This window comes from Drosophila teissieri, chromosome 2L (genome assembly GCF_016746235.2).
Source record: "Drosophila teissieri strain GT53w chromosome 2L, Prin_Dtei_1.1, whole genome shotgun sequence".
Classification (NCBI taxonomy): Eukaryota; Metazoa; Arthropoda; class Insecta; order Diptera; family Drosophilidae; genus Drosophila; species Drosophila teissieri.
Genome location: NC_053029.1, coordinates 10,700,980 through 10,728,707, shown reverse-complemented (window position 1 = coordinate 10,728,707; position 27,728 = coordinate 10,700,980). Strand labels below are relative to the sequence as shown.

At 44.7% G+C, this 27,728-nt stretch overlaps 4 protein-coding genes across 5 annotated transcripts; 3 read left to right on the top strand and 1 right to left on the bottom strand.

Moving 5' to 3' along the window:
• The first annotated feature begins 909 nt into the window (after positions 1–909).
• Positions 910–9,249, top strand: LOC122611988 (transcription factor glial cells missing 2). The gene is made up of 4 exons (XM_043785440.1): positions 910–1,136; positions 7,090–7,834; positions 7,909–7,999; positions 8,124–9,249. Exons 1-4 carry the CDS (start codon positions 910–912, stop codon positions 9,110–9,112), a joined length of 2,052 nt encoding a protein of 683 aa, XP_043641375.1. The 3' UTR covers positions 9,113–9,249.
• Positions 9,250–10,174: 925 nt separating this feature from the next.
• Positions 10,175–12,906, top strand: LOC122615670 (thioredoxin-2). Its single transcript, XM_043790719.1, has 3 exons — positions 10,175–10,339; positions 12,175–12,321; positions 12,378–12,906. The coding sequence occupies exons 1-3, from the start codon at positions 10,316–10,318 to the stop codon at positions 12,525–12,527; spliced, it is 321 nt and encodes a 106-aa protein (XP_043646654.1). The 5' UTR covers positions 10,175–10,315; the 3' UTR covers positions 12,528–12,906.
• A 751-nt stretch (positions 12,907–13,657) lies between these two features.
• LOC122615655 (galactosylgalactosylxylosylprotein 3-beta-glucuronosyltransferase S) lies at positions 13,658–20,030 on the top strand. Of its 2 annotated transcripts, none has more exons than XM_043790699.1 (5): positions 13,658–14,826; positions 18,061–18,333; positions 18,398–18,660; positions 18,847–19,198; positions 19,257–20,030. In XM_043790699.1, the coding sequence occupies exons 1-5, from the start codon at positions 14,280–14,282 to the stop codon at positions 19,316–19,318; spliced, it is 1,497 nt and encodes a 498-aa protein (XP_043646634.1). In that variant the 5' UTR covers positions 13,658–14,279; the 3' UTR covers positions 19,319–20,030. The 2 variants fall into 2 exon arrangements, with proteins under 2 accessions (XP_043646634.1, XP_043646643.1); XM_043790708.1 differs by having other exon boundaries at positions 13,685–14,595.
• A 1,429-nt stretch (positions 20,031–21,459) lies between these two features.
• LOC122626409 lies at positions 21,460–22,198 on the bottom strand. Its single transcript, XM_043806660.1, has one exon. It carries the CDS (start codon positions 22,145–22,147, stop codon positions 21,782–21,784), a length of 366 nt encoding a protein of 121 aa, XP_043662595.1. The 5' UTR covers positions 22,148–22,198; the 3' UTR covers positions 21,460–21,781.
• Between the last annotated feature and the right edge of the window lie 5,530 nt (positions 22,199–27,728).

Here is a 27,728-nt window from a genome sequence, read left to right as displayed (position 1 = left end):
TAATCGGCGCGACATAAACAGCCATCGAGGGAAACGGTAAAAACTGTCAAAGGCAATTGTCAGTGGCTTTGTTTGGACTTTAGGGGCAAATCCCAGCCGTTCGAATGATCGATCATCATGGATGGGGTGGCATCAATGCATCAATCTCGAGTGGGCTGGTTCGCATCGCATGCCCAAATGATCGTGGGAGTTTCTCGTTTTGTATCTTCTAGTTTTGTATCTTCTAGTTTGCACCTTTGCGAGGCTCGCGCTGAACTCAAACTGAAACTGAAACTGAATGCTGAGCACGTGCTGGCGTCGCAGACCCAGTGCCCGCAAGGCATTTAAATCTCCAAGTGTCGTCTAGTCGGAGCAACTGAAGCAGCAGGGGAAAATGCTCAAATGGAGTAAAGGAGCAATCGAGCGAAGGAGCGAAGGACCAGCATAACTCTGGGCCACAAGAAGTGCAGCTGTTGCAGTGGCGGCTTGCCGCAGTCTTAGCCACTTCCTCTTCGTGGTCTGCTTGAAAAGTGCCGAGTGCGATGGAGTGGGGAGCCACCTGAAGTTAACTGAAGTTAACCCGTGCCATAGCCATCTCCATCTCCATCTCCATCCTCATCCCATCCCATTCCATCTACGTGCCCTGCATCCACACGCCCATAATTTCCGAAAGCAAATTAATTGTTGTTATTATTTACTTTGGTTCGTTCTGGGCCGCTTCGTTCTGTTAGCCGTGCCGTACCACCTGTTATCCAGTTACACTAATTGAATATCAATATCCAGATTCCGCCGACTGCACGCAGCACTTTTCATTTCTATAATCCCCCCTTGATGGCCTGATAAGTTAGCCACAATCTGAAGCTCAAGCCCATGTCATAATCATAATCGTAATCGTAATCGTAATCATAATCGTAATTAACTTAAACGGTTATGCGCACCGTTCACTTTGTGGCGTCTCCGATCCCCGTTCCCCGATCCCAGTTTCCCGTTTTGCGTCACCCAATCTCCGCGATCCTCAATCCCGTCCAGCTGCTCTTGAGGCAGGTCAAGTCGTGCGTGCCGCTGTCGTCTGGTTTCTGCGTCTGGGATCGGGAATCTGGGATCTGTGATCTAGACGGGATGGTTTGGGATGACTTGATTACAGCCACATGCGGGATGTTGGTCAGAGATTTTTCAGTTCGCAATTGTAGGCCATCTGCTGCAGGCCAAGTTCTAGTTTGCCAAACGAAATCGAAATCGAAATCAGCAATCCAGTTAAGCTGGCTTGGCCATCTAGCCAGACTTATCACCCAGTTAGTCGGGGCTTATCTTATCGCACTATCAGGAACACAGAAGCACTGGCTTTTAAGTAATGCGCTTTAGATAAGAAGTTTGGTCAAGACAAAAAGGAAGGGCAAAAAGACGGTCTTAATATCTTATGTTCCTTAAGAGCGTTTTAGATTAACAAAGATCATATATGTGTAGATTTATCTAATCTATGCCAACTTGCTTTCATATGTTTAAGGGCATTTATCATTAAAACTAGGCTTAAGTTGGTAGCAATTGCCTTATTTGAGATCACCTTATACGTTCCATAAGGTTTCATTTATAAATCAGCAATATCAATACACACTTTTGGAACACAAGAACCGCCAAGTGCCCCAGGCATGTAACTGCAAATGGAAACACCCCATTTGTGTATCCACGAATTCCAACTTCGATTCGATTCCATTATGAGGGTCTTCGAGTTCCTTGACATGCCAACTATGGTACTGCATCATGGGCCGTAGTCCCCCAATCAAGCTGCTCATGAGCAAAGCACATTAGGCCCGGAATGGGATCCCGCCCCAAGCTCATTATGCAAACAATAAGTTGGCGGGATTCGCAGGATGGAGGACGAAGGACGATGATGTCGGGAGCCAAGTGCGCCGGGTTGATTGTGCCGCGAATGTGCCGAATTTTCAACAGTCCATTTAGCTGATTAAAGTGTAGGACAGCGCAACTGCGGCAGCGATGCGATTTCGGGTAATTTGGGTGATGAGGAAATGGCAGGGTCTTTAAGCACCTCCGGTGCGAAAATTACAGCTTGCGATCTGCGTAATATTGCCACCTTACCTGCCATACATTGCACCACACTCCACACTCCACAATCGCGGTACTCGCTACTTTTGATATCTTCATCTTCGTTTTTCTTATGGCGAACCATGGGTTTTTTGTGGCTCTTTGATGGTTCTGTTAGGCGAAAGAAGTCATAAAATTAAATTTATGGGTCATAATTTTACGATCAAAAGTAATTCGCCCCCGGGTAGATGGTAGATGGCCAGTCTTGGGGCCATCGCAGCCATCCACCCTTGTAATTGGGTTCTAATCGAGCTCATTTAGGCGACCACGACCACGACCACGACCACGAAGAGGGCCATTAGCATTGGCCTAACGCGGCGAGGGCTCCTCACACATTTGTCAAAATATCCGAAAAACTTTAAAAATCAATTCCTCTTGTTCGCCGGTTTTTTGTGGGTGATGTGAGTGGCTGTGGATATCAATCAGTCAATAGGCAAAACATTAATCCGATGAGCTTTGCTCTAGGGTCTGGGTCTCGGAGTTGGTCTATTAGCGGACCTCCCAGCGTGACGGCCAATTAATTGCGTAAATGGAAAAATTGCCTTCGGCCTTTGTCTTTGCTGGGTGCCACAAAGTCACACTTCACTGTGGTCCGAGATTCCACTACAGTCGAAGAAACAATTTGGGGGAATGTGTCAACAATCAAATATCTATCTGCCTAGATGACCATAGGGGTCATCAATATCAACGGAAGTGTAGAAGATTTTTCTTAATTAGTACAAACGCATCTCTAAAGCTTTTCACACTGCTGTTTACTATATAATATATTACTTCAAATATATAAAATAACTTAACATTTGATAATTTTATAATCCACCCAATAATCCCTCGTTTCTCTTCGTGCAGCTGAGCAAATTAATTATTAATATTTTTGGGTCGAAAGCCCGAAAAGCCATTACACCAGTTTTTATTTATTTTAACAGATCGATGATTAATTTGATGCGCCAAAAACGAACTTTTGGAATTATCTTGGTGTGGATGCCACAATGACAGGCCCTTCTTGGAACAGCTGGAGCTTGGCGCTCTCGGAGCACGCGCTCATTAGAGATCGCTACGATCTCAGCGGGACTCTGGACCTATGACTTCGAGGTGGGACCACACCGGGTGTGTGTGTGTGGTGTGTGGTGTGTGTGTGCCTACATTAAACTATCCCTCTATCCATGCTTATAAAGTAATGTTAAGCAATTAATTGCAAATACCCAAAAGCAGCTGCCACACCGCAAAGCGAGCGATAAGCCGGATCGAGATAGATACTGCGGATATGCTGTTTAGCTAGTTGTGAAATTGTGCATTTTCTACCACTTTCTGGTTGGGTACGAGTGCGAGTATATGGTAAATGTATTTGTCACCCGTATCATTTGCTGTGGAGCGTTAAAGCGACAACAGCAGCAGCAGCAACAGCAGCAGCAGCCATTTCCAGGCCATCCGCGTAGTTACGCGTCTTCGGGCCCAATCCCGTATCTATCTGGGCCCAATCCCCTCCTGCCCACCTTTTAATTACGGGTCACAGTGGATGAGCAGGGGCAGCAACAGTTGCCACCGGTGGTCGCTGCCACTTTTGTTACCATTTACATTTCCTGTCAACGGCATTTTCAATTTTCACTTTAACGCCTATTTGCTCCTCCATTTCTTTGGCTCTCCCTGTTAAATTGTTAAATTGCTCTTCTTGGTCTGTTAATTGTGAGTGTGTTTGTGTGTGTGCTCATGTGTGTGTGTGTGTGTGTGTGTGTGTGTGTGCTACCAAGTGGACGCATAAATTGTATTTTATTTTTTGTGCCCTGTAACTTTGGCCCAAATGGCGATGCGGGCTGATCAGGTGAAAACAAAAGACGCAGCAAGCATTAGACCCAGCTACATACATACATATATGTCCCCCCATCCCCCCAAAAAGTTCACCCTCTGGCTGATCTGACCCTGATATTGTTGCCACTTGTGTATGCTCATGTTGTGGCATTTAGAAAAATAATTTACTTGGCCAATAACCATAGGAAAGTTGTTGTGTTTGGGGGAAGAACATGCTTACTTATCATTAGAAACAAGGTGTATCCTAAGTTTAAAATTAAAATGTATCGTGCACATTTACTTATTTAAGCTTTCTGTATTTATTCAGTAATGTAATTTAACATATTTAATATTTAAAATAACTAATTCTAACTCTTTCATATAACTTTCTAAAGGTATTTTCATTAAATTTGTGTATGTAATGCAGCTCCTTTCTAAACACTGCAAATATTTATACACACATGTGATTTAACTGAAAAGCAATCCAGCTCAGTTATCGGAATTTAATGTACAATACTTATTAAGCGGCATAGATCGGCATTACCCAGTCCATTAATCATCCCCCTAATCTGCCGAGCCTTCCAAACGATAAACCCTGGAATATCTATATGAGTATGTACATACTCTGCCAAAGGTTTCCACTGCATTTTGTTGGCATATCCTTAAACTGAGTTAAGCAGAACAATGGGGACTGATAAGCGGCATAATAAGTAATTAAATTTCTGTGATGCTTATCGAGTGTGTAGCCACCCCCCCACCCCGCCACAGAAATTCCTCCATCGCCGGAACTTCAAAATCGCTCTCTCGAAAGAGAGAGAAATGGCCCGATGCCTATGTGTGCGTGTTTATCCGACCAATCGGAGGCGAGAAGAGACGACTGGAAGTGGAAGCAAGTGAGACTGCCTGGAAGGCAATGTATCTGACGGATACGTATTACCACTCTGCCAGCTGCGTGGAGTTTTTTGCCAAATTATGCGGGTGGCTCGTCGCTTTCCCCCGCTTCCCCCCCCTTTTCCGCTCCTCAGCCCACTTTCGGGTATTTTGTTGGTTTTTGTAGGTGGAGCCAGAGCCATAATACCATTCCTTTTGTTGACAAAACTTGGCACTACCACTCGCTCGCTGAAGTTTGTTTTTGTCTGCTGCTGCTGCTGCCACCGCTGCTGCTCTTTTGTTTTTCGTATCTGCCAGATACGCGCGCACATCCCGCCCTGCAGGTTGTTTTCGAGGTCCAGCGAAAAGGTCGTCATTCTCACGGTGTTGTTTCCCATCGTCGCCGTCGCGTGCGCAATTCAGTTCAGTTCAGCTCAGTTCAATCCAATCCGATCCGTTCCGAGGAGCTGCATCTAGCGACGGCTATCCGCGAGATACAAGTGCCCAGTGGATACAAGTGCCGCCTAATTGGATTACAATGCGCGAGTGTTGCCTGTTCGCAGGGCTTTCGAATCGCGGAAAACTCATTTAGGAGCAGTTTGCATTTTATTGGATACTTTTAAATAAACCGCCTAATACCTGGATTTAAGAAGCTGTTTCAATTGGAATATGGTTGTTATGTAAGTTCTAAATACCATCCATTAATGAAGAAATTTAAATGTATATTATAAATTTTATTACCAGTCAGTTATAACTAAAAATAAAATCCTGTAAAAGGTTATTCATTTGTTGAACACACTTTTAAAAGGGTATTAAGCAAACACTTTATCCTTCTTTTCATTGCAAAATCAGAAGGAATACAAGTATCTTTTTCTTCTGAAGAATTAAAAACCCTTTAGTGCAAATGTTTCGAATTATTCCCCATCAAAACTGATTGTTAAGTCCAAGCATCTGCGTAAGTGTTGAGCTACCAAACACCTCAGATCCATCTGGGATGAGGAATGGGCCACAAATCAAACGCTAAAGAGGCGGCGGGGGAGGTCAGGGAAAATGTAAATGACTTCAAACGCTTTATTATCACGCTGAGCGCGTTCCACAGCTTAGTTAATGGCACTGGTCCACTCCAATCCCCGCTCCAAAGAGCCGCGGGGTGTGACTCGTATTTTGGATGTTGGATTTCAGATTTCGGATTTCGGTTTTCGGAAGGGGGATCTCGAGTCTCGGAAACTGGCGGACCACACACAGTCGTAGGCGGAGCGGCGCTCGAGTGAAAGGGTCAAAGAGCCAAAGATGATCCCCCCAACCCTTTTCGATTTATAGAGACATATTTTCTAGGTGACAAACTTATTATGAGCCCTGGGACAGAGAGAGAGACCCAAGAATACAGATCTCGAACGAAGTGAGACGCTATCAGCATCAGATAAGCGCGACTAACGAGCGCCCCGAAGTGTCGAGCAGTCAATTTACGGACCCAAAACAAAGCGAGCCACTAACCACGGAACAGGTTCAATCGGTCAATCGGGGCAAAGACCAAGAGACCACCACCAGGTGATCCCCGGCACAGGTTACCTGCGCAACCTGCTGACTTCCAAGTACACATAAAAACGCTCAGGGGACCGAGGCGGTTCGATGCATCGGATAGATCCACTGGAAATCGATGGAAGACAAATTTATTGCTAATTGCAGAGCGAGTCTCTAATAACTCCCACACATGGAGAATCTCGGCTGCGGCGGCCCTCCAGCGAGTCTAGCGATTCCCAGCGATTCCCAGCTGACTCACGAGTCTCGGAGTGTCGGTTTAATATGCTTCTCCGCCTGCTCAACTGGCGCTCGAATTACCAGCTCGACTCTGGCCAGCTTGGATTACCCGCTGCACAGGAATTGGGGGTAACGGTACCAGCCCTCTAAACTGGGCCTAAATACCCATGCGTTTCATGACGTCCATAAACCACATGGAAACATTTCATTTGATTGGCCTGAGTTGGAATGGCCCCCTACGAAACAGTTTAGGGCGCCATTAAGATGGGATTTCAATTCCTTAAACGATGCTCAGGCTTTGGCAATAAAGTCACAGTTAAATGGATCACTTAGAGTTTTTACTCGAAATAAAGAGTTTTAGTGTAAATATCTTCAATGAAGTTAAAGCTGTGACTCACAGTAATTAGATACAAAAGAGCAGAGGTGAAAATGAGAAATAAAGTAAACTTAACTTAAGGTAATGCAACAGTTTTAACCTTTCCTGCAAGATAACTACATAATATCTGTGCTGTTTTTTTGATTATACTAATATGAACAATTATAATTGAATTGCTAGTACTCTTAACAGTGAATATAAAATTAAACTTATCTCCCCTACAGAAATGGCTACAGCTTCAAGACGCAGCAACTCCTCACACAGCAGCCCGATCATTCCCAGCTCACCCAGTTCGCCCAGCCCCAAAGTCTGGGTCCGCATCCGGGTCACAATCCCAGCGCTGGTCAGCAGCAGGCGGGTGGCTCCATGACCATGCCGTCGTCGTCGTCGGCGGGCAAGGGCAAGCGGGAGTGGGACATCAACGATGCCATTGTGCCGCATGTGCCCGACCAGGAGTTCGACGAGTTCAACGAGTGGAGTGATGGGCATGTGAGGCACATCTATTCGCTGCACAACGAGGAGGCCAAGAAGCACATCTCCGGCTGGGCCATGCGCAACACGAACAACCACAACGTGAACATACTGAAGAAGAGCTGCCTGGGCGTCCTGGTCTGCTCCCAGCACTGCACCCTGCCCAACGGCTCCAAGATCAATCTGCGCCCGGCCATTTGCGACAAGGCGCGGCGCAAGCAGGAGGGCAAGGCGTGTCCCAACAAGAGTTGTCGCGGTGGCAGGCTGGAGATTAAGCCGTGTCGCGGCCACTGCGGCTATCCGGTCACCCACTTTTGGCGCCACTCCGGCAATGCCATCTTCTTTCAGGCCAAGGGAGTGCACGATCACCTGCGTCCGGATCCGAAGAACTCCAGTGTCTCCAAGCGCGCCTTTGGCCGAGTGCCGCAGGGTGGAAAGGCCGCCAATGGAGCTGCCGCCAAGAAGTCGGTCATTGCGGGTCTGGTCAAGCAGGCGAAGGTGAGTCCAGATAGACACTCTTTTTTCGACCGGGAACTATATATCTTACCCATCCTTTCCTTTCCCGCCAGCAGCAACAGCACAGCCTGATGAGCAAGGTCCTCAAGCGTCCTGCTGCCAGCAATCCTTTGGCTCACACCGCATTGGATATATATCAATACAATGGTATGTCTATTTTATAAGAATAGCTCATTAAATTCAATACTCAAGAAGAAAGCAATGCAATATAACTAATTGGATTATTTGGCTTATTTAACAATTGCTTTTTATAATTTGCATCTCCCATTAGCCTGTGGCAAGTGCGCCGGCTACAGCCACTGCACCTGCAGCTACCTGGATGATGGCACCGCGGCGAGGAGCCACCAGTTGTCACAATCCGCGAACTACGGCGCCAATTCCTGGCCGCTGAGTGGATCCGAGTCCTCGGCGCCCTGCGAGACGGCAGCCAATGTATTCACGGTCAACCACCAGCACATCACCTACAACTATCCCATCTACCACGCAACTCCGGCGGCGGCAACGGCGGCGCCCAGCAAATCTCCCAGTTTGCCGTACACCTGCAGCATTTCCGAACTGGCCGCGTACCAGCAATCCTCCAGCGGCAATAGCTTTGCGATGGGTGTTCCCGTGCATGGACACACCCAGTGCCAGGGAGTGGCCTACGATTCCAGCCCGCAACTGGCCACTCCGGAGCCGGAGTTCATCAACTACTCGCAGATCAAGCACTTGGGTGGTGATGGTGGTGGTGGTGGTCGGGAGGAGATCAGCTGCAAGGCCGAACCCGGACCCACCATCAAGTACAACGCCACCGTGGAGACGCAGCCGTATGTGGAGGACAACTACGACTACTACTACAGTCCCAAGGCGGAGTACGAGATGCAGTCGCACCACCACCAGCAGCAGAGCCACCACCACCAACAGTTCGGCGGCAATCAGGCAGCGGGTCATCACTACTACGAGAGCGGTAGTGGCTACAATGGCGTCAGCTACTTTGACACCGGAACTACCACGGCACCCGGAAATACGGCAACCGGAAATGGCCTGGAAGCCGGCTACGGCGGCTACTACGATCACTACACCAGCTATGAGCAACAAATGGCGGCAGCAGGTGGATTTGCCACAGCCGGAGTGTCCACTGTGGCGGCAGTGGCCCCGCCCCCTGGCCACCCACCGCCTCCGCCGCCACCGCCCACGCTGACGTACCACCATCACCACCACCACCACTTGCACCACCCGGCGGCGGCAGCCACAGCCCTCGCCCCATCGGTCACCCATTGAATAGTACTTAACCAATCCGGACACCGGAGGATTACTCATAGTTGATAGCTAAGCATAGTAACCTAGTGTTAAACATAGTGGTGAAATCTTAATTTCCATCTGTACGCGTAGTCTTAAACGGTTTACCAATTGTTTTCTCGGCAAATAAATTATGTAAAGTGTTGATTTCTAAAAGTAAATTATTTAATATTTAATTTATCTGCGTAAATATGGCTTCTTTTTGGAAATCAATTTAAATATAAACAATCTGTAACGGTTTTGACGGTGTGGTTTCAGAAAGCAGAGATAGATGTCGCGCTGTGTAGAAATGTTGGTAACATGCATGTAAAATACTGTAGATAAGCATATACTCACTTAACAATTCCCGTAGTGATTTGACAGTGTGTTTAATGTTTTGAAATTTAAGATCGATAGAAAATAATTATATTTTAATACGAAGGCTTATTTCCGATTAGCAAGAACTTGTGTGTAAATAACCAAATAAATTGGAAGTTCTTCTCGTATTATTTGCTACTAACAATTTTTATGAGCCCCCTACCGGTAACAGACTGAACTACAATAGAGTGCTTTACGATAAACGCACCAAACCATTACTAAACTATTATTTTCACAGCCAAGATAATAGATATTTAAACATGCATTACTATTATGAAGAAGTATTTTAATGGATTTTTCCTATTCCATTCACAATATTTAAAAATAAATTTGAGTTCAGATTAAGGTATAGTTTTACCAAGTTTGAACAACATGTAACGAATTTCAATTATCGCAATTCTTGTTAAATGAAACATTCCGTCTCGACCTAAAGCAAAAGAATTCTAAAAGGAATTATCAATTGCACATATAATTACTAGCACTTTCCCATGCTTATAAAGTTACACACTATGAATATAATTGAACGCCTAGTTATAAGCGATAACTATCTCGTAAAGGGTACCCCTACTTTTTAAGCCAATCGGTCAATCGATTTGAAATTCACCTCCACCAAACGCGGCCACACACACACATACATACACAAAAAGAGCGGCAGTGAGCATTTTCAGCGTAAGCGTGAGAAAGAAATCTATAAAAGCAACTGCGTTGCGCTCAGTGTCGTGAAAAATTTAGCTGTGCTGCAAAGAGCTGCCCGTGTGCTAATTAAATAACTTTTGTACATTTACATTTCTACCGGTTCCGTCGCCGTCTCCACATCCCCTAGCCAACATGGTGTACCAGATTAAAGATAAGGTGAGTCACTCCAACCGGATCTATGGAGCCACAGCCGTCATCTATTGGGTAACCCAATAGCGCTGCCCTTTGACCCTTTGAAATTCAGTTATTCGGCTGCAAATATGGCATTGGCAGCGGCATTCCAATTACCCACTCACTCTGAATCTGAATGATGGAATTTGGGACGCTTTTCGCCATACGCCATACGCTAAATGCTCGCCCGCCAATAGAAGGAACTCACGTTCGGTGGAGACGAGCGAGAAAGCTGCTGGCAGACGAGAAAGTTCGAATCCAATGGCATAGCGAAATGATAATGATATCATCCCATGGACCGCAAAAACGGGTCTCGGTCTCGGTCTCGTTCTCAGTCTCGGTCGCAACGGAAACGGAAATTTTGAATTTTTGATTGAAATATTCTTGCCCGAGCGAGCTAATCGGACACTGTGCCAAGAGATATACTATACTATGGAATCCACATATGTATGTAGTACCACTGTGTGCGACTGGCATGAGTTTGCCATTTCATTATCGTGGTCGAGGCCTGGTTTGTTGGTTAGAAATATTCGAAAAGTGGCTACAGCACAGGGTGTGCTCTCCACTCGGAAGTTGCGCGCCATGCGCGGCGATCCAAGTGTAAGAAAATGACGCCAGTTGCGGGGTGAGGAACCGGTTCCAATTCATAAATACAAATCTTACGTCAGGAAGTATGGGAAAGTAGATACGCGAAAGCATTCCTCTTTATTTTATTTCACAATACTCGCTTATATTTGTATGTAAATACACTCAAACACTATCAATTGCCTTCTTGCGGTCTTGGTTTTTATACAATGAGTTCAAAAATCAAAAAGTGCATAGGAATTCACAAAAACATTATCGCATACCAAATGAAACAATATTAAAACACAAAAACCTTATCTAACACAAAATGAAACAATACTAAAAAATAACAAAAATGATGGAAATATCTATTCTATCTTTTTTTGGTTGCTCATGTGATGGATTGATAAATGAGTCAACTGTTTTTGAGTTTTGAGTCATCTTTGAATTGAATAGTTGCCAATAGTCATCGAGTACCATCACCACCAGATTACCAGAAACCATCTCCAGATTAATCATCACATGATGTCGTATGAGTCTGCAATGGAAATGATCTAAGCCTGATCAAAATCGGTAATATGGAAGATCAAGTGATCGAAAATAGCTTGTATCAAGTTAAAATTCATGTATGCCTTATGCAAATTCCTCGAAAACCGGTTGCCCATTCCAAGTGAACTCGTCAATTTCATTAGAGCTCTGTGCTTGCATGTGTTCTGCGATTGGCATCGCCAGCAATTAATTAAAGGTCATTGGGAAAACGTGTCACGGGCAGGGAAATGGGTGGACGAAAGGGGCTGGAACTACCGCCCACGAGCGCCACACCTTTCGGCATATATACACATATAATTTGGAAATTCTTTAAATATTGATTTCTCGCCCAGTGGGGGTGCAATACAGAAACTGAAATGAAATTGACCCGATTTCACAAGTTTTCGAGGCGCACATATTGAACCCGCCAATCAGCGATTATTGCGGCCGATTACAACTTGGCAACTTTGGGGATGTCTGACAACTTTGTGTCAGCAGAGCACCGCCTTATCGCGCACATGTTGGAGATAATGGCGGGGCCTCCCCCAGTACAGGCCTACTTACAATAGGACTGGATTAATGATCCACAATCTGGAATCATAAAGTTTGAAAACACCTGCTCAAGGGAGAAAATAACGAGACATGTCTTACATGGAGTGGGAGATTAATAGCGCTAATGTGTGATGATACTACGCAGAGATAATAATAGTTGACAATTTCACTTGCAGGCCGACCTCAATGGACAGCTGACCAAGGCATCCGGCAAGCTGGTGGTGCTGGACTTCTTCGCCACCTGGTGCGGACCCTGCAAGATGATCTCGCCCAAGCTGGCTGAGCTCTCCACGCAGTACGCCGACTCCGTCGTCGTCCTGAAGGTAAAGTCTTATCACTATGTTGATCGAAATCCTGACTAATCGCACTTCTCCTACAGGTTGATGTGGACGACTGCGAAGACATTGCCATGGAATTCAACATCTCCAGCATGCCCACCTTCGTGTTCCTCAAGAACGGCGTCAAGGTCGAGGAGTTCGCCGGTGCCAACGCCCAGCGTTTGGAGGATGTCATCAAGGCTAACATCTAAGTGGGCAGCGCATAGACGTCTGGCCGTCCCCCTGATCCACCTATGAGTTCTCTTCATAACATTTAGTTAATTAATTAATTCCATAAGTGCAGGGTTTTGCTCCATTCCGCCTGCTGCTCCGCCTTGTCCAAGACCCACTTGGAGCTGCAGTGCAGTTCGTCCAGGAGGTGGAGGTCAGCGGTGGCAGCAGCTGGAAGAACAGCAACAAACGTGAGAAACTAAGTGGCTTTTAATCGTAATATTTGCTTTGTTAACAAAATCAATAAATCACACAAAGATTGTTCATTTTTGTATGAAACACTTAAAAGAACGCAATTGTAGCCAGTTGTCCAAGAGAATACGCTAAACAATAAATGTATTACACACTCGCCGTTTGTAACCGACCACATTGTTTTGCCAAATTTTCGAAAGGGGAAATTGGGGTGCGGGTTCTAGGAATGCCAAATAAAATTGTGAAATGGAAGCCAAGTCAAATATCAGTGGCCAACAAACAGACAAACATCGTTCTGGTTAAGTAATAACGATTAAAATCGCTTAACTGCCGATTAGATAAGATAGGGCAACAAATTTCAATACTCCACGGGCATATCAAGTGCGTGCTAAAAATGGGCATTTCAGAATCGAAATCGAGCAAACTCACTTTGAAATTTGCATTTCGAGAAGGCTTTTTTTAACTGTCATAGCAAATTTAAGTAATCTAAATATATAATATGTTTATATACAAAAACGAAATTTGAACACAAGTTTTATATTTAATTGACTCCGTGATTGGACAATTTTTGTCAGTTAAATAAATAAATTAGAACTCATTTTAGAATGAAAAAAAGGTAAATAGTGTAGTTATTTAAAATTGATTCAAATCCAATTTATTTAAATGGTGCGATCAATAATATGAACCAATTTTAACTTGACCAAATTATGAAATAAATAAATAAATTCGAAAACTAATTTAATTGCCTAATTAAGAAACTAATTGCATTGCCTAATTAAGAAACTAGTTTGATTTCCTAATTAAGAAACAAATTTAATTCCCTAATTAAGAAACTAATTTAATTATTTAAAGCATTTCAAAATAAACCGTTAGTTGGGCTTGCAGGCGGCACAAGCGGCACTTGGCTTAGCGGGGACCCAAACCGCATGCAACCCTGCGTCAGCTGTGTTGGTGGTGGGTGCTCTCCAAATTCGCCCGATTTTTGCTCAAGTAAAGCAGTAGTGTCAAACTCGCGGTGACAACAACACATCCGAAAATCGCAGCGGCGGGCAAGACGCTAAACGAGAGAGAGAGAGAGAGAGAGCGATAGGCAGAGAGCGACGGTGCGACGGTCGGTCAGAAAGATATAAGCAACATTTTCTGTTTTTTCTGATTTTTGAGTGTGACGGCCTGTTTTGAGTGCTTCCGATTCCGTAATTCGCGACAGTGCTGCGGCCAAAAGTTCGCCTTTGAATGGTTTTTTTTTATAGCAAACGGCGCGCACGGAAATAAATCGGAGCACGGGTAGCTGCCAAAGTGCAGAGATGTCGGGGCAATTTGCATAATTTTCGGGTGGTCGCTGCTAGCAAGTTGTATAATACGATTGCGACAACCAGGAGGTACGCCCGGCTCACCACAAATGGACGGGGCATGCCGCGGCAGCTCCACCTCGTCCCCCACCATCACCACCAAGTGCACCACCAACATCACTACCAGCAGCACCACCACCACCATCCCAGCTGAAGCCGCGTGCACCGTCGAAATCCAAAATATTTCAAAACATGTCTAGTGCCCACTACCAGGCACTCGAGCCGCAGACTTCCGACGAGGATAACGAGGACATCGAGCGGCGGCAGTGCAACTCACGCAGCTGCACCGCCAGCGCCACCACCACCACCACCACCACAGCCTCGCATCCACCGCATCCCATGGTCAGGAAGGGGGGCGTGGCCAGGAGACGCTGCCTAGTGCCCCTGGTGGCCGGGGCACTGTTCTTCGTCGCCTTCTGCTACCTCACCCTCAGCGGGGACACTCGCCTCGCCCTGGGACTGGGCGGTGGCGCCGAGGACTCGGAGGAGCTATCTCACCATGGATTAGGTAAGCAGTGGATCCCCGCAATGGCGTCCCGACCGCCAGACTGGCTGTTGCGATATACCCGCCATGACGAGCCCAAGGGGGATGACCGCAATGCAGACGAGGAGGAGTTCCGGGGGAACCTTAGTCAAAGAACGCAAGAAATTGAGGATTACGAATGGAATTTCAAGATAGAAAAGCAAGAGTCCAAGCAGATACATATCCGAAAACGGCATCGTTTCAAGCCCATAATCCGTGAGTCACGCTGCCACACTAAAGTTCATCCCATAGATGCAGTGCCAATGCAGCTGGTGCTTTTGCACGACTGCTGGCCGAAAGTGAATTGGCCGCTCTGCCACCACTTTCACTTTTCAGTTTGGCCCACTGCCAATCAAAGCTCAGGTCACCCTACGAATTGTGGGGCACTTTGGTGCGCAAACTGCGTTTGTTTGAGTTGGAAAAAAAGTTACCTAAAATGACGAAATACGCTAGTATATTTTTAAAACAAACTTTAAAAACAAAACAAATATAAACTAAATTCCAAGAACATTAGAGCATAGAGCAGTTAACTCGCTTGACCACATTGTACACAGGAAATACATATATCATTCTTTCTATTTACAAAATTTTTTATTTTTCCAACACGAATTTTGTTTATCATTTATATTGCAACATATCAAATCAAAGCGGAAGTCGCTGCAATACCACCACTGAGTTATTTCTGAGTTATTGCATGCGTTAGTTACCGCATGGCTACGTTGGCTACTTTATTATGTGGTGCTTTTTTATTATTTAACCGTAATTGGATCTATTCGGTAACTATTGTCTTCAAACGCGATGTATATGTATATGGAAGTAGCCACCCACCCTCGCCTGCAGCGGCAATTACATCGATTCGCCTGTTGGCCGCTTTTTATTGCAATGAGCGAAAGCCGGAACAAGGTCAAATTTTCCAGTTTACTTGGCATTTTCATTGAATGGCCCATTAAAGGGTTAATGTGTTTTTGGCCATAAGCTAGCTTTAAACCTATATTGAGCAAAATACATATACTCCTGATTGGGTTTTAGTCATATATTTAATTAGCTGAGTTGGCGATTAAGGATCGTGTTTCACTAAAAAACCAAAAGAAATAATCATGTTTCTATCTTCATCTACGAACATGTGATCTACGGTTGATTTGGGCAAGAAAATCAAAATCAAGTGCGCAAATTGAGTGGCACCAATTATCTCATTACACATTCCCCCACAATTTTCTAGATTCTAGATCTTGCAATGCTCAGCTCAACAAAAAGAAAAAGCTTTTAGCAGTTTTTTGCCTCCCATTTCATGTGTATAATTCACACATCGCCAGAATCTTATCAACATCTTGTATGTATAACTAGGGGCACGGGGGGTTCTGTGGGTCTGGCAATCGCTGTTGTTGCACCATTTTATATTCGGCGGAGCTGAAAAATAAATATATTTATAATTCGCCTAGCTACCGTGCAATGCAAATTCCCAGCTGCTCATCTGTTTCGGGTCTGTTTCGGTTCTAGTATCTTTTCAATTGCGCGTGTCAAGTGTTTCTGCCACTGCTCCCCTGCTCCACCAGCTATTGTTGCTCGAATTGCGAGTGTGCCCCAAGCACATTGGAATTATGCATCTTTAGGCATGCTACCGTGCCAAATTGCCATCGCAGTGTCTACACAAATATTTACAATCTGTGAATTGCCGCCATATAACCAGAGTAATTTGAATTGCATGGCGTGAAAGCCAATTCTGTGGAATCTTAAACACATGTCCAATAAACATTTAAGTTCAATTATATTGGCTTGTGGCCTGCAATTTACGGGGGAAGATTACTGTATGGCCAGGTAAATAAAGAAGCCTTAATTCTTTTTTATGAGATTGGCAATCCAAAGTTGCTCTTCATCTAGCTACATTCATAAAATATGTAGGTCCGTGAGATAACATACGAATTTCACTAGAAGCGTTTCATAGATAAGAAGCCACGAAATATTTGGTCATATATTATATGTACATATATATGATAAGATCTTATATCGGTGCTAGCACACGATGCACCTTACTTCTACTCTTAATCTACTCTAAGAATGTAGAAATGTCTAAAAACGTCAGCCGTAGGCACTTCTTTCTTTGTTATCATATTACAGATACCGCTCTATTACTCATATAACCTGAACTACTTTTCGTATCTTCTCAAGAACCCTTCTTAAATTTCGAGGAAAAGCAACATAGTCGATTTGATAGGTAACTGGTAAGAGGTTGCGAATGGGAATGGAACACTGAGTACAGCAGTCATTCCTTTATTCAGCACTTTTTTTGCCGGGTTTCGATCTTTTGTTTTGAGTGTTCAACAAAAGAGTGAATGAATACGATAAGGGCGGGCCATAAAACAATTTGTGACTCACGCCAAGCGGTAGATCAGGTGTCTGGGGAATTCTCAATAGAGTGTAATCGGGCAGTGGTCACGGTTCCTCATAATCTAGATATGGGCCACAATCAACCGCAGAGCTGTACGTGAGGTTGTGATTGTGGCCAGATTGGTGTGTCGCACCCCATCAATAGGTGTACCTGTGCTATCGGATGTACTGGGGCAGCCAGCCCCACTATCGTTTCTTTATATCAACCTGCATTAATAGTATTTGTCATCTGGAATACCCGCAAACCATTATGATTTCGATTGGGGTTGATCGAACCCGCCGCTTTGTGTGCGCTGCATTTCGATTGAACGGGGGGCTTGGGTTGTGTTGACTTTGTCAATACTAAATAACTTATTAGGGAACACTTTCGCCAGCCCCCTTATATTACCATTTATATTGCGGCCTCTGGGGTCCCGGCTGGGAATTTATTCCCCTCTCATTGTTTGTTTCCGGCTATCATTCATATAAATCGGTAATGGGTCTTCCCCCCAAAAGTTGCTCCAATTGCGTGCTTTTCACTCTCGTTCTGGATAACTGAGCAGGTTCTCTAATAGCATCGGCACACGCAATCGATCCGAACTTTAATATAGCTAGATAGAAGGCGAAAGATTTTTAGCACGTATCAACCCATTAGCTAATTAGCTCGAAGATATCTTCGATCGTATGATCTTTGAAATGTGTGCATAGAACAAACATTTGCAGGCTCTTAGGCGTTTCGATTTGTTGAAATAGTGACAGACGCTTTATCCAAACAACTTCAGACCAGCTACAGTAAATGCTTTGTTGCGAAGCATTAAAAAAAAACCTGATTAACACATTTTCAGATATTAAGACACACCGCACAGATTACTTTCCATCACTTTGAAGCGTCAGATTGCGATCTCGCCACTACGTCACGTAGCTATGGCGGGCTGCCTCAACTGCGGCCAGAGGTCAATGAGTTGCGCTATTTTAGTAATTGAGAATTCTGATTAATTCATCAAATCCACGTCTCGTCGCGGCAGTGGAATGCCAAAAGTAATTGACCCCGTGTAACCGTATAACTCTCGTTTTGCTCACCCACAGATGGTATGAATTTCCGGCCACTGAACGAAACCGTTCACATTTGCAGCGAAAGTTACGAGGATCGCCGGCAGTTCATGCAGGATAAGCCGCAATCCGAGTACGGCCAGTTGCCCGTGATATACTTTGTTACGCCAACGTATCCGCGGCGGGAGCAGATCCCGGAACTAACCCGGCTGGCACACACGCTGCTCCATGTGCCGCGACTGCACTGGCTGGTGGCCGATGATCAGGAGAAGTGCAATGGCTTCATGGACACGCTGCTCCATCGATTTGGTAAGTGTGCATATTATTATTATGAGGAGATTCGATTTGAATGACTTACCATTGTTACTCACAGGTATTCCCTTCACCCACATGGTGAGTCCGATGCCCAGCAAATTCCGGAATGAGAAGCCAGCGCCGCGAGGCGTGGCAAATCGCAGGGCAGCCTTGCAGTGGCTGCGGCAGCACAATCTCACCAATGGAATACTTTACTTCGGGGACGATGACAACACCTACGACCTGCGCTTGTTCTCGGAAATCCGGAAAACGCAACGGGTTTCCATGTTCCCCGTAGGTCTCATAGCTGATTATGGGGTCAGCGGGCCAGTTGTGCGCAAAGTAAGATAATCATATTATTAACGAACCAAATAATTGGAACGATGGTGCCAAAACTATCAGTAATATAGAATATAAATTATATGCGCCGATTTATCGCGTGCCATCTCACTGATTATTCAGTTCGTATTTAGTTTTATTCGGCTTGTCTATCTTGAAAAGTATTAATCTTATCTTTCTGTTTTTTAGGGCAAGGTTGTGGCTTTCCTGGACTCCTGGGTGGCCGGTCGACGCTGGCCCGTTGACATGGCCGGTTTTGCCGTGAGTTTGGAGTACATGGCACAGTATCCTTATGTAAATATGCCGTACAAGCCTGGCTACGAAGAGGATCTCTTTCTGCGCAGCATCGGCCTGCAAATGAATCTGATAGAGCCGCGGGGCAATAACTGCACCGAAATTCTCGTGTGGCACACACAGACGAAGTCAAAGAAGCTCGGAATGGTTCGCTTGGAGAGCAAATACTTGGACGATCGCTCTAACCTGGGCGCCCTGCTTCATAATCTTAAACTGATGGGCGTGGCGAGTACAACGGAAAGTGAAGGTGCGTTATAATCGAATCAAGGTTTAACAATTTGTCTAACATTTCACGTTTTTCATAGGACGCGATGCACTGATCAGCAAAAATGGCAAGGAGAAGCCACACTCCAAAATTCTTAGCTGAGTTCCACGTTCCAGCATACGAAGAAGGATCCGAATAATACTCATAGACTTATAGGGCTAAATGTATAATAATTCTGAAACAAAACTTATCTCGAATCCACTGCTCGCTGTATTTCCATGGAAATTTCCTGTTGTAGTTATCAGTCGTTTTCGTACTGCACAATTATATTTTTTTTTACAAATAGTTGCGTGGGTGCTGTCTCTCTGTTCTAGATTCTCATCATAATGAAAAGTTAATAAATTATGCATGTATTGTTAATTAGTTATAGATAAGTTTGTTCGTGATAGCCAGATAGGAAACACAGGGACGGCCACAAAGATAGGACTTATTTAAATATATCATAATCGCTGACAGTAGGTTGTAAAAGCAGCTAGGAATGTCTATTACTCGCTTATTGTATTTTTTAATTTGCTAAGCAAAACGAAGGCTGCGGTCAAAATGTATTGTCGACCAAGCCCCATAGAAACCATCTTAACGTTGTTAATCACCTCATCGACTTGCAACATTAAACACATATCATTAAGCTTGGTATAAATTATTTAAGCTTATCGGAAATTATCGAATTCCCTGAAGAGCAATGGGCAATATGTTAGAATGACCTGTGTCCTTTTTAATGTAAACTTAATGTATACTCTGGAAATCAGTCGATAAGATAGTGAGTCATAATGTAAACGAAATAAATGCTAGTTTTATAAAGCTTTCTCCAATAGAATTAATTATTTTTCCTTTCTTTAATAATGGACTTAACTGAGATTTTTAAGAAAGTACGGCAAATATTTTGAAAATGGATGGACAACGATGTATATGCAACATTCGTTTTCTTCCCGTAAGAAAAGTGCTTTGGGAATGTGTGTCATAATAAAAAGGAAACACTACTTTTCAATTAACTTTACTTTTCCTCATCGTTTGCATCATCCCTCTCCCGAGGTTATTCCTCATCCTAACTCATTTTTACTTTGCCGTAGCTCACTTTGCATTCACCATAGCATTCCGTGCTCTGTGCGAAAGTCGAAGAGTCAAGAAAAAGTGGAAACTTCTACTGTACATAAGTGTAAGCTGCAAGAAAGGACACAGCTTAGACCCGTGCATACCCTGCTAATCTATCAGTACTTGCTAAGTATAAACGAGTCCAACACCTAACAGAATATTATTAAACTGATATCTAATAAGTTATAAAATTGTTTAAAAGATGATATGGTTTTAAAACCTTTTCCAGTCAGTGGCTCGCAAGTACGGAGAAGCACATCCGTGCTCCAGATTCAAAGACACTGAAAACTGGGTACCTGAGTCATTGCAGCGGGGAATGGCACGAACGTGTTGCATATGCATCTTCCTCAATGCGAAGTTATGAGGCAAAGTTTCGTTGCAACGACGAGAAATGGGAGTTGTGTGCTACGTGTGAATGGGTCTCCTTCGGAGCAGAGTTCCTTCGCAATTGGGGGCAAATAAATAGTCGGGCCGGGTAACTTTTGTGCGCTTCACCGGAAATTTGTTTGGCAGGAAAATTGCTTTAAAGTGTCACGGGGCACGGCTGGCAGCCATTAATACTCGAGTGGCACTCCTGGGGTGCTTTCTGCACTTTGCTGCTCTGCTCGTGGGCCATCGTGTGGAGGTGGCAAATCGAAAACAACTTAGCAACGGGATGGGTTGCGGCTTGTGGCCTGTGTCCTGTGTCCGCCTTCTGTCCGTTATGACCAGGACCAGGACCAGAAGAACCTGGCCCAAACGGCGATGGCCCGCATTAAGCCATTAAAGCTAATTAAGCCCAGCCGCCCTGAGCGCCATCAATCCTCCCATTTAATACCCATTCCAAGTCGGGGTTGCCTCGGCTTTATTAAACGCAGCCAGTCGCTTCAGCTGCCATCGCCGTAATGAGTGCGGCTGCCAGAAGACAACTTGATGAGGTTGCGATTGATGTTGCAAATGAAGTCGTTCCATCCACGAGCAGCCAAGGGCGAGCGGGGTCTGGATGTCGGGATCTGGATGTCGTGGCTTGTTACACTTTGTGCACCACTTTGCTCTACACTTGCAAAAAACTCTGGGTAAAACAGCAAATGAATATTTCCGCTTTCTCTAATTATAACTCATGTTTTTAAAAGTTAGAAATACATTATATTTATAGAAAACACACTTGCTTAAAATTTAGTACTTTATAATCTTAAGCCTAGAACTCGCACAGTTTCTTCCAGTGCAAGAGCGCTGATTTTGCGCCACTTAAACTTTAAACGCAAACCACAAGCCAGGCAAGCGGACACCAGCAACACAGAGGGGGGAGATGGGGACGTTACGGATTGGATGCAACTTGAATGCCACTTAGTGTCGTCATGGTGAGTGGCAAAGCGAAACAGGCGGAAATGGGAGGAACACAGTGTTTCCGCCGGAGAGCCGATCCGGCGAATATCGACCGGCGCCAACTTTGATTTCAGCCGGCACACTTCTATTCGCACAATGCGGAACCCATAACTATCTCCGCAATCTGTAACGATATCCCACGTAGGCTGCCGGACTGACTTGCCACGGGGGGATCGGCTGCGAATGCGTTCGCGGAGGATGCAGGATGCTCAGCTCATTGGGATGTGTCTTCAGGCGGGCAGGAGCTGTGGATTGATTGCATGGACACCAAGGTCGTGACCAGAGCGACGAGCTGATCCCACGTAGAATACGGCTGGCCCGAGGAAACAGGCTTTCCACACTGGAAGTTACGCACTCGTGGTGGACATTTTTGGCATCCAGTGGCGCAGCATCCGTGTTGCGGTCCATGGGAAGTGGGTTTTCATCCTGTTGATCACAAAATTTGGAGCGATTTTTAATGTTTACTAAACTTAACATTTCTAAACAGTTGTTCAATAGATTGTGACACTTAGAAATTTATTTCAGAAATGAGTGCTAGCACAAATGAGTTGACACAAGGAGTATAGGATTTGAATTATAATATAAGGTGCAATTCAAACTCAACTTACTGCTACTCCTTACCCACAACGAAATGACCAATTGTCGATATTTGATTTGAGTTTCAACTTAAATTTATGGCTTGTCCTGCTCCACGGATGATTTAGTAAATGCAAACCAATTACCGCTATTTTTAGACCACCCCATTACCAACCGAATGTCAATTACCACGGCAACCACGCCCGCCTTTTCCCTTTTCCTCGCCCCCTTGACACCCCCTGCCGTTTTGGCCCAGCTCGGCGCATGGCTAACAAGTTAATTTCACAATGTTTGCGGCTTGAGTGCGAACAAACAAATTGCGTGGCATTTCCGGCACCCAGGGGGCTTCGCTTCGAGTGGCGACAGCAAAGAGGCCAGCAAATCAATTGGCCAAAAGGGGGTGTTGATCACGAGGGGGTGGGTGGTGGCCCTAAACAACCGCCAATCAAAGCGCACAGACACACGTACAACTCGCATTCAAAAGTGACTATTGATTGAGCAGCAACAACAACAACAGCAGCAACCAGAGCGAGAACAGAATTCCGTAAATTATTATTACTAATACGACATGTGGTGAGCGGTCATTGCAGTTAATGCAGAGCGACCAAGCGAGGGAAGTTCCAATTGAAAGTGGAGGGTGATAAGGATTATGAGATACAGCAAGCAATTGTGGTAACTTCTTGATAAGATAGGTAATATTACCCGAACTGAAATGTGTGAAGATGTTTTGGCCCCTTGAACCCTTTCAACTGCCCTCGCCTGCCACCCGATACCCAATTAAGTGGTCACTCCGCCCCCGAAACGCAGTCGGTGTTGACCAAATGTGCTTACATTTGCATAGTGCGAGTGTGTGAGTGAGCTGGGCGACGGAGCTCAGCCAACGTTAATGCAATAATAAATTTTATTTATACCAACATGCATGTGGCATGCAGACACGCACACCACTGCACGCGCCCTTGTACTATATGGCTCACACAAAAACTAATTACACGCCACAATGATTACATTTTACAGCGCCATTGAGCTTTTGTTGAGCAACTATGGCCGCAGCAACAATAGCAACAATTGCAGGATCCGGAAGTGTTAAACAACAAACACTCACACCCCCACACACACTCACACATACACGCACACACGAACGCATTCATGCCGAAAAATGTTGAGCTTGCGAAGGAGGTTTGCCCCTGGCAATTCTGAAATGTGGTAATAAAAACTTTCCCCTCAATGAACGACACCTTGGGGCATTGCAGCCCCAAAAATTATACCACAACTATAGACTAAACTAATGAAAGATTAGCAATGTGGGAGGTGTACCCATTGCTGGCCTTTCTGCATTTAAGCAATGCCATTGATAAGAAAATATTAGGTGCCTTTTTTTTTTTTTTTTTTTTGTTTGTAAATTTTATTAATTGGAATTAAACAAGTTTACTGCTACCTATGTGGCAGCTTTACCAGGTTTTACATAAATTTCTACAGCATAGGCATAGGCAATATATACATTACTTTACAAATTAAGCTACTCTAACAATATTTAATTGATTTGTTTTCCTTAAAAAAGAAAAAGAAAAAATATTTATAATAATCTCGATGGGAGATCATGTGGGTGGAATCTTTTCAGCCTTCTTTTTCGCGGGGGATGGATAAGCCTTCTCGCCAGGGTGTTGGGGTGGGAACCGAGTCGCCGCATGTATCTTTCCGCATGGGTCCTCAGTACATCGCCTATCTTTGGAATATTAAGATCCCTTTCGATATCTCTGGTTCTCATGTACCAGGGGGAGTTACATAGTGATCTAACGACCTTACTTTGAGCAACTCTTATTTTGTTCAGATTAGTTCTGGCCGTAATTCCGTATACTTGCAACGCATACTTCCAAATTGGGGTCAGGATGGATTTATACAGGCGAACTTTATTTGCCAATGAGAGTTTGTTTCTCGGCGAAAAGAGCCACGACATTTTTGCAGCCTTTGAAAGTACTGCTTTCTTGATCATCGTCGTATGCCTTTGAAACGTTAGTCCTCTGTCCAAAATCACCCCGAGGTATTTGTAGAAGGTCTCGTGTCGAAGTGTGGAGCCGAGCATGGAAATTCCTGAGCAGTTCAAGGGCCTTTTTGTGAATGTGACGCAAGCACATTTGCTGCAATTAATGCCGATATTCCATTTCGTTGCCCACCTCTCGAAGGCCGTCACGTATTCCTGTAAGCCCCTGGTTGCATCACTCATGCTTGTACTTCTGACCATTACCGCGGTGTCATCCGCATAGGTTGCAATGAGAACGTTTTCGTCTTCAACTTCTGTACAGCACCAGGAATCCGGCATATCGGAGGTATACAGCGAATAAAGAGTCGGGCCTAAAACACTGCCTTGGGGTACACCTGCTGAGATTGTGCGCGTAGACGATTTGTCGCCATCGACAACCACACTGAACTGTCTGTTCGATAGAAAGCTTTTGATAAGAAGAAATAGCTGTGGCGTCAAAAGGGTCTTAAGTTTACTTAGAAGACCATCATGCCATACTCTATCAAAGGCTTGTTGTATATCCATGAATACAGCGGTTGTATACATCTTGTCCTCCATTGCCTCCAAAGCAAAGTTTGTCACTCGGTGCAGCTGTTCTGGAGTGCCATGACTTTTTCGGAAACCGAACTGCCACTTTGGAATAGCTTGGCTCACGCTTGGAAGTTTGAGGATGCGCTCTAGTATTACCCTTTCCAACATTTTCCCTAGCGCGGGTAGAAGACTAATGGGCCTATATGCATCTACTTCAGTGGGTTGCTTTCCAGGCTTCGGAATCATCGTTATGATTGCCGATTTCCATTTGTTTGGAAAGTGTCCCAGCCTTAGGGCGCTATTAAACAATAGGACTACGAAAAGTACAGCTTTGATGGGAAGGAGTTTAAGCGTCCTGTTGTCTAGGAGGTCCTCACCAGGTGATTTTTTAGGTTTGAGCATTTTAATCTGCGTTACTACCTCTTCCAAAGTAACAGGATTTGTGGGGAGGGCCATTTGAAAAGGTTGGTCCAAGAGTGTTTGCACCCTGTTTCGGTGTTCTGCCGGAGTAAGATTCAATGGCTTAAATCTATCCTCTAAACTGCTTGCAAAGATATCGGCCTTCTCCTGACTGGAGCCGCACCAACCACCAGCCGGATTTCTGATGGGAGCCTTTGGAATAACTTGTCTTTTAAGGTTATTCGTGAGTTTCCACAGCGAGTAGTTAGTTGATGCATCAGGACTTGCATTTTCTAGCATTTGGTCAAAGTGGTCTTGTTTGTTTTTCACCAGAACTTTGTTAAGACGATTTGATAACCTTTTGTAAATGTTGTGGGCGCGTGCGTCTCCTGTTCTGGAAAATTCTCGTCTAGCTCTTCGTTTGAGCTGTATGAGAACTGAAGCGTTTTGTGGAAGTATACTGCGTCTACTCTGAGTAGGAGAATTTCTGCTTCCTGGTGTAGCAAGTGCCGCAGCCACGTTAATTGTGTCCATGAACGTCACTATAGCATCTTCGATGTCTTCTGGATAATTTATGTCGATGTTTAGGTTAATGCTTCTGTCTATGACATTCCTAAATGTTTCGACAGAGGAGCCGGGAGCTAGTAAGGATTTCTTTCTGGATTTATATTGGGGAGTGTGGCTTAATGTTGCAACTAAGGGTAGGTGATCCGAAGATAGATCGTATTTTGTTTCAATTGAAAGTTTATTTATTGGCACCCCATTTACGACAAAAAAGTCCAAAGCTGTTGGCGTCAGTCTAGTGTTAGATGAGTAAAAGGTAGGTTCACCTGTAGCTAGAACTTCGCTAGAACTAGTTACGATGGCCTCTTGTAGTCGTTTTCCTCGACTGCATGCCCTTAGGTTGCCCCACCATTGATGCTTTGCATTGTAATCCCCTTCTGCTATACACTTGGGGCCCAATGTGATAAGTAGCTGATCAAAGTCGTTTTTAGTCCAAGGCTTATTTGGAGGAAGATACAGAGAAGCTATTTTGATAATACCACCACTCGTTGGTACATCGAGACTGGTGACTTGTACATCAGTGCGCATTGTTGATTTATTTTGACTGTGGCGAATATTGGCTTTGATGAAGATTGCAGAACCGTCTTTGGCGTTGTTACTTGGATGATTGGCATAATATTGTTCATAGCCTGGAGTGTATACTTTTAGTCCAGGGCGCATATGAGTTTCAGTAATTAGCATGATGTCTATAGAGTGGTCAATAAGAAAAAGTCGAAGTTCTTCATTCTTCTGTACTAACCCTCTTGCGTTCCATAATCCGATTTTTAGGTTTGAGACTATCATTTTTTCGAAATCAGAACGTGGACTAGATCACGAAAAGCTTTGTTGGACTCAATCGTTTCCATGACTAATTTAAATAGTTGATCCAATCTTGCGTTAATGTCCAAGATTGCCTTCTCGAGGGTGGCAAGGTTCCTGTTAGAGTTGTATTGCTCCCCAGTACTTTGAGTGATTGTGTTCCTAGCTGGAACGCTGTAGTTGTTTTCAGCTTTAGTTCTTGTCATGTCAGCATAGGAAACTCCATTTCTGACAGCTGACGTCGACGCGTATTGTACATGGCGGATTTCATTATCTCTGTTAATGGTGTAGTTGGGTGGTCTCGGCCCTGGCTTTAATTTTTTACTCAATTCTATTCTGACTTTGCAGCCTTTAAAACTGGCAGGGTGATTCTCCATGCAGTTTGCACATACGTATTGATTGTTTAGGTGTGTCTCACATGATTTTGAACCGGTAGGATGCTCTCCCGCACAATTTCCGCAAACTGGGCTTATATGACAGCAATTGCGGGTGTGGCCAAAATTTTGGCAATTGTAACATTGAGCTATGTCCTTGTTGCGAGTAGCCCTCTCCACTGTAACCCTGTGCCTTCCAATACGGTTTACTTTTAGAGACTCGGCCACATTCGGAGTCGGCTTAAGATTGACAAAGAACAGATTTTGTCTAGTTTGTGCATCAGTGGCTTCTTCGTCGTCGTTTCCACCAGCCAAGATTTCATTCCAGCCAGGCTTCCTTGGGGAGTAGATGTTCAGTACAACGAAGCCTTTGTCTGTGAAGCAGCGCTCTATTTCTTCTCTTGGGACAGTTGAGTGTATGTTCTTCAGCACCAGCCTATATGGTTTTTCCTCACGGAGTTGATGATGCCAAAACTGGCAATTCAGGGCAGTCAAGCTACGGACCACACTTCTGAATGACGTTGCATCTGCTGTGTAGACTCGAGAGATTCCTGATCTGGAGGTACGTATGTCATATTTATCTTCAGAGATTATCTGGTTGAGGGTGCTTTCTAGCTTACTGATACTGTTAAGATTTGGAACACATATTGGAGGAGGTTTTGGAGCTGCCGTTTGACGCGGCTGGTCATTATTTGAGTTGTCGGCGCTAAATTCAATTGATTCCTCATTAGTCTCCATATCTTCGGTAAGGCTTATTTCTTCAGCTAAAGGTGCGAAACGGTTGTTGCGCAGACTAGTT

Coding starts and splice junctions, on each gene's coding strand:
- LOC122615670 (XM_043790719.1), top strand. CDS start 10,316: ATGGTGTACCAGATTAAAGATAAG. Junction 10,340..12,174: donor TGTACCAGATTAAAGATAAG/GTGAGTCACTCC, acceptor TTTCACTTGCAG/GCCGACCTCAATGGACAGCT. Junction 12,322..12,377: donor ACTCCGTCGTCGTCCTGAAG/GTAAAGTCTTAT, acceptor CTTCTCCTACAG/GTTGATGTGGACGACTGCGA.
- LOC122611988 (XM_043785440.1), top strand. CDS start 910: ATGCGCACCGTTCACTTTGTGGCGTCTCCGATCCCCGTTCCCCGATCC. Junction 7,835..7,908: donor GTCTGGTCAAGCAGGCGAAG/GTGAGTCCAGAT, acceptor TCCCGCCAGCAG/CAACAGCACAGCCTGATGAG. Junction 8,000..8,123: donor GGATATATATCAATACAATG/GTATGTCTATTT, acceptor ATCTCCCATTAG/CCTGTGGCAAGTGCGCCGGC.
- LOC122615655 (XM_043790699.1), top strand. CDS start 14,280: ATGTCTAGTGCCCACTACCAGGCACTCGAGCCGCAGACTTCCGACGAG. Junction 18,334..18,397: donor CACGCTGCTCCATCGATTTG/GTAAGTGTGCAT, acceptor TGTTACTCACAG/GTATTCCCTTCACCCACATG. Junction 19,199..19,256: donor GAGTACAACGGAAAGTGAAG/GTGCGTTATAAT, acceptor CGTTTTTCATAG/GACGCGATGCACTGATCAGC.
- LOC122626409 (XM_043806660.1), bottom strand. CDS start 22,147: ATGTTAAGTTTAGTAAACATTAAAAATCGCTCCAAATTTTGTGATCAA.